This window comes from Rhinatrema bivittatum, chromosome 1, assembly GCF_901001135.1.
Source record: "Rhinatrema bivittatum chromosome 1, aRhiBiv1.1, whole genome shotgun sequence".
Lineage (NCBI taxonomy): Eukaryota > Metazoa > Chordata > Amphibia > Gymnophiona > Rhinatrematidae > Rhinatrema > Rhinatrema bivittatum.
The window spans coordinates 654,983,229-654,989,772 of NC_042615.1; the positions used below are offsets into that span (position 1 = coordinate 654,983,229).

The 6,544-nt window shown below is 40.6% G+C and overlaps 1 protein-coding gene across 3 annotated transcripts in view; it reads left to right on the forward strand.

The window, feature by feature from the left end:
• Positions 1 to 5,289, forward strand: part of KIAA0825 (KIAA0825 ortholog) — a 1,025,579-nt gene extending 1,020,290 nt beyond the window's left edge. For all 3 annotated transcript variants that reach the window (XM_029573181.1, XM_029573174.1, XM_029573190.1), the window contains one exon: positions 3,117 to 5,289. In XM_029573181.1, the coding sequence (XP_029429041.1) occupies positions 3,117 to 3,219 (103 nt within the window). In that variant the 3' untranslated portion in view covers positions 3,220 to 5,289. The remainder of the gene's footprint in view (positions 1 to 3,116) is intronic.
• Positions 5,290 to 6,544: the final 1,255 nt, after the last annotated feature.

Genomic DNA, 6,544 nt, shown 5'->3' on the forward strand with positions numbered 1-6,544 from the left:
GTTGCAGCCTTAACATTCATAAAAAATACATAAAATAGCAGTTAAACACAAATTGACATTATTCACATTAATACATTAAATTTACATCAATATTCAAATCAAGCAAATGCCTTATCAAAATAAAGCAGTTTGAGCATTTTTTATATCTGTTTTCTTATGTAGCTCCTCCTTATATGCCACATTATCCATTGTTCTAAGCAGCACATAAAACTGAAAAGGGGCACCAGACAAGCATAAAGAGAAAAATTACTGCTCTTTTGGTCAGGCATTTGAGTAGCACAATTGTCATCAGTATGCAGTATTCACTGAAAGGTGAATTTTAAGAGCCAGGCCTTTGCCAAAATCAGGAGATGTGCGCGCATGTAGGACATGTGCGTCCACCCGATTTTAAATGCCACCTACAGTACATGCGTGCACATCTCCCAATGCGTGAATATCTCACTTGGAACAAAAAAGGCGCGTGGTGTGGGTGGAATATGGGCATTCTGGGGCAGGGCCAAGAGATGCACACACAAGTACCTACTCACCTGGGTGCACCCCAAGTTCCAGTCCCGCGTAAGTTTACTTCTGCTATGGAAGAGGTATAAATTAAAAAACAAAACAAAACAGGCACCTGTGAGGGGTTTGAGAAGTCTAGGGTAACTGGGGGGGAGTGCAGCCTAAAGAACCAGGGGGATTTCAAGGAACTAGCTCTAGACTGGACAAACTGGTTGACAAACTGATGAAACTGGTAATGGCATGGATGCACGCCTATTATAAAATTTCTCTACTTGCACGGCTCAAACCTGACTTTGCACGGCTGTGCACACCACATGCAAAACTGGGTGCACATATACACATGCCTAGGCTATTTTCTAACATTTATGTTATAAAATTGCCACGTCTTTTGGCGCACACAAATGCACATGTGTATATTTGAACACATGTACTCATTTGAAACTTACTGTCCCTATGTACAACTGTTACTATTGCCTCAGACTTCTTCATCATAGTGCTGACATGCAGTTACTACCTGACCAACAGACTGCTGCCAGATTTTCTTCCAGATCTATGTCCGGGAGCAACCTCCTGCATGCCGGCTGTCCGATGCCAATACTCAAAATGGCACCGATCGCCTTTGCCCTCACTATGTCACAGGTACTGACGGTCGGCCCCTGTGACATAGTGAGGACAAAGGCGATCGGCGCCATTTTGAACACTGGCAGCAGATCGCCTTTGCCCTCACTATGTCACAAGGGCCGACCGTCGGTACCTGTGACATAGTGAGGGCAAAGGCGATCGGCGTCATTTTGAGTCCTGGAATCGGAAGGCCGGCGTGCAGGAGGTCGCTCCCGGTCCCCTGCTGGACTTTTGGCAAGTCTTGTGGGGGTCAGGAGGCCCTCCCAAGCTGGCCAAAAGTCCCTGGGGGTCCAACGGGGGTCCCGGAGCAACCTCCTGCATGCCGGCTGTCCGATGCCAGGACTCAAAATGGCGCCGATAGCCTTTGCCCATACTATGTCACAGGGGCTACCGGTGCCATTGGTCAGCCCCTGTCACATGGTAGGAGCACAAGATGGTGCCGGTGACCATGTGACAGGGGCTGACCAATGGCACCGGTAGCCCCTGTGACACAGGCTATCGGCGCCATGATGAAACCGGCAAACGAGGGTGTGAGTGCAGGGGATAGTTCCCGGACCCCCCGCTGGACCACCAGGTAGTTTTGGTAAGTCTTGGGGTGGTCAGGAGGGTGGGGGGTTGTAGTTAATTTTAATTTTAGCTGGGACACGAATATAACTCGTCGTATTAACGCATCGGGGCGCCATACGGCCGAATGCAACGCATTTGCTCCCCGACGAATCCGAATCACGAATGCAACGTATGATGTCCCTCTGCACATCCCTACTGTATAATCTTTTCTACCATTACATTTTATATGTCTATGGAATTATAAAAATCATGCAAAATACCTCCTAATAAATTTGTCCTAAAATTAATTAAAAGTACATTAAGAACTATGAAGAGTAAGATGGTATCAGAAATAGAAAGGTTATTTATCCAATTTATTTAAAAAATATGTTCTGTCCCAGTATCTCTGTTTGGCTTCATAGCATCTTTTAACATTGCCTAGTATAAAGGAGGTCCATCTTGCAGTCATGCCATTTCTATAATTGCCCCTAAATTATGGAATTCTCTCCCAGATGAAATTAAGTCAATAACTAATTTAAATGCTTTAAAAAATATTAAAAGCTATTCCTTTTCAAGATTCCTTTGCTGTTACAGTGGAATAATGTTATTGTTTTTAATATTGTTTTTATTATTATTTTACTATTTAGTGTAATTTGAATAAGAACTTGTGATTTGTTAGCAGTTCTTTTTATTAAAATAGAATTATTATGGTTTTTATTGGAGAATGTATTTTATTATGCTCTTATAATCTGCTTAGCTTGTACCATTAAGGGTGGAATATAAATATTTTAAATAAATAAATAAAAATATGTATCACTATGAAAAGGCTGGTTATTGTTTGGCCAAAGCTCTGGTGCTTTCTAAGCCAACCAAAATTAAAGTTTTCATAAAAGGTACTCTGCACATAGCCATTTAATATTTTCTTAGCATAAGTTAGTTTCAGAATAGCAGTTTGAACTTAAATTAACTTATATGTGTTTCTAACTTTAATGTAGCAAAAATAAACAAGTACCCTAGTTTATCATGATAGAATGCATAGAAAGATAGAATGATAGGATGCATAAAAATAGACTGCCTGTCAGTGTGTGTCTAAAATAGCAAGGACCACACTCCTGCTTTATGTATACAATATGACCCAGTTTTTGGAAGGACAGTTTTTCATCTTCCCCCTCCTGATACACTGTTTTACTTGTAACACTGATTGTAAATGGAAGGAGGAGGACTACAGATACCATCATTCATTGAGAGAGAAGATCAAAAACCAGAAATGGCTAAAAGTCTCCCTCAAGAAACTGGGTCGCATCATATACCTGGTGGCAAAGTATGGTTCTTGCTCTATTAGAAACCCCCCAGACAGCCAGAAAATCATAGTTTGTTAATTTGAATTTAATGCTGAAGTATGAAGTATACTGAATAATTTAAGAACATTAAGTCAATGTACTTTCTTTCAGATGGGAGATGAAGGAAGAAAGAGTTCTGGAAGATGAAGAACATGATATGCTGGAACATTTAAAAAAGATTTCATTCAAGAACTGTTCTACACAGGATCCATGAAGACAATCACAGCAACATTAGAGTAGTTCACTTATGAGAGTTTGAGATCATTTATTAAACATATATGAAAACAGGGTAATTTATTAATGACAATTCTTCAAATGGATGAACCCCATGCACAGCAAACTCTGATGTTTTATCACAGCAAGCAAAGTTTTGAATCTTCCCTTATTATCTTTTAATAAAAGTATACTGAAACTAATCATTTTCAAACTAATATACTGAGTTTCCACATTGTACAGTACTGCTCACATGATGGAATTAACATGCTAGTTAGTGTAAGATGGAAGGAATTTTTCAGGATGACAGGATAATTTGGTTTATGTTTATAGTGCTCTAGATATGTACATTAGTCCAAACATTTCTTTTAATGATTGACTATAACTCTGTACATAGGGCTTCCGCAATGACATCTGAAGATTCTCTAGAATGCTGCTGCCCAGTGGCCTAAGTGGTAAATTTTAAAATAATTACATTAATTTTTTAAAACTTTGTGGATGAGGGCTCCCAGTATGATACAGATTATGGCGTATGCCTTTTCTTGGTCTCTATGATCTGGAGAGAAACCCTTCTTAAAGGTGCCATCTGTAAGAGAAATGTGTCTCGGAGAGACATGATGACAGGTGTTTTCAATGATCAGTCCTAGGCTGTGGAATACTTTGCCATTTGAGCTTTGTAAGATTAGGGATTTGTAACTATTCTGAAAGAAGTTGAAAACTTTTTTTTTTCTTCAAGTATTTCCCTGTTAATGCCACAAAGCTCTGTATGTGACCATGGACTACCTACTCCCCATTGGTTAACTTTAAGCTAGTGGTTTATCAAATACTCCCATTTGGAATTGTTGAAAGGACATTTGTAAATCAATCCCATTTGGTGTCCACACTGCAGGGACTCCCAGGTTATGTGTGCCCTGTTAGTGATCTGTCAGCCACAGTAAGTCTTCACCATCTCATAGGTTAAAGAGAAGCTGAGGTTGTACACTTTGGCTCTATCAGAGTCACTGTGTCATGTGAGACAAATGTGTATCTCTGGAGGACAGATTGCAGAACAGCTCACAAGTTTTCAGTCTTTCTGCTATGAAATTTGTGGCAGCTGTGATGTACAGTTTCAGTGTTAGAGGAGTGCAAGAAATGGCTTCTGAGATCCTGGTTGTGAGTGACATGGACACATGATGTAAGAACCCCAGAAGCAATTTCCCATTCAGGAAGATGTGACGCAGCATAAGCATATGCTAGAGCATTCATATTGTGTCACAGTAAAAAGTGGCATGGACTTAGGGCTTGCCAATAGCCTTTTAAGGCTCCTGTCAGGCTACAATCTATCATGTTTGATAGCATGCTGTGTATTGGCAGTGAGATCACCAAGTCAGGGTGGAATGAATGATGCAGATGTTTCCCTTTTCGTGCCAGAGATTCAGGATACAGTTGCAGAACATAGTTTCTTACACCAGTCGCTATTCCCAACACGACTATGAAGATGAGGTACAACAAGGCCTTATATTCCTCCAGAGATACACAGAGATACACTAAACAGTCAAGTTTAGTTTTAATTTGTAATTCTACTTTAATTTTTAATTTTATTTTTTAATCTTTAATTTTAATTTCTATCTTTTAGTTTTACCTCCACCTCTGGTGTATTGTCCCCTCTCCTTCCCCTCCCCCCCCCTTAATTTCGAGCATGGGTCCATTACCACCCAGTTTCATTGGCTTTGTTTACTCTGACATCATCTTCTAGAGAAGTTAGCTTTGGTTCCCCATTTTAGATATCAGAGAAATGTGACCGTTGTTTCGTTATTTGGTGTATTATAACAGTTTTTATAACAGTTACTCGGCGTTTGGTGTATTATAACAGTTTTATAACAGTTACTCGCCCTCTGGAGGAGCTCAATATTTATCTGTACCCATTGGATCCCAGTTACCTGTATCCCTTGTTCGATGTAATGCATTTGTTTTATGCTGTTTCTCGTTTCGCTGTAAACAGATCTGATATGTTCTTTTGCACATGAATGTCGGTATAAAAAAGTTCCAAATAAATAAATACATAAATATTCTAACCACTGTGTCATAGAATGCACCTTCGGAGTTCTCAAAAGTAGATTTCACTGAATGGACAAATCGGAGGGAGCTTTAATGTACACTCCACCCAGAGTCGCTGAGATAGTGTTGCTCTGCTGTGTATTCCATAATCTGACATTATGCCATGGTCTCCCAGTAGATTTCATTCTCGATCTACCCCAGGATCCCCCGTTAACCCCCACCGAAGCTAGAGATACCACATGGACTGGCAGTCAGCTTCAGCAAAGCATCATCCGATGCTATTTTGCCTTATAGTTCTCATTTACTCCTTCCCCTTCTATGGAAGACAGCCCAACAGAATGTTTTGAGCTGGTCTCATCTCTAGCTTTCTTGTTCTCACAGGTCCTCTGTTTGGGTCAGTGTGTCACAGCAACCACTTAGGCCTAGTTAGGCCACCTAGTCATAATGGAACAATAGATACAAGAGACTGTGGTACACAATGACACACTATGACACCTTAAGTAAAAAAACTCCCATCATCAATTACCTTCTCCTCGACGAAAGCCCAGACATATGTGCGATTACGGAAACTTGGTTTAAGGAAACTGACATTGCTCTTTTAAACCAACTCCCTACCAACTCCTACGACTTCTTCTCAATTCCTAGACCTAAAAAAAAAAAAAAAAAGGAGGAGGTATCTTTCTATCAGCAAAAAAAGAGCTCAACATGATACACCATCTCATCACTCCCCCCAACAAACTTGAAATTGGCCTCTTTAAATCTCCTTCATTCCAAATCTGTTTAATTTACGCCCCTCTAGGAATCCTTGACAAGAACCCATCTTCACTTATTGAATATATCACCAAAAACATCTCCCTTGATACCCCCGCAATCATTCTCAGTGATTTGAACCTTCACGTCGACAATACTCCTCGAACCCCCTCATGCAACAATATACTTGACGCCTTAAATGCCCTAGGTTTCAAGCAAAACATCAACTCACCTACTCACAAAGCGGGTCATTCCTTGGACCTTATTTTCACCAACTCTCAGATACATTCAGACCTCCCCACATGCATGCCAGTTCCCTGGTCTGACCACTATCTGATAAAAACCACCCTCTCGGTACAGATGACTCCTAGCAACCTGTCCACAGGCAACACCATACACTACAGAAAACCATGCAAAAGAGATGACCTCATCTCAGCCCTCTCCGACTCGCTTAACAACTTAGACTTGTCTGACGCAGACACTGCCCTATCATCCTGGCACAATGTTACTACCACGGTAGCTAACAAAACATGCCCTAT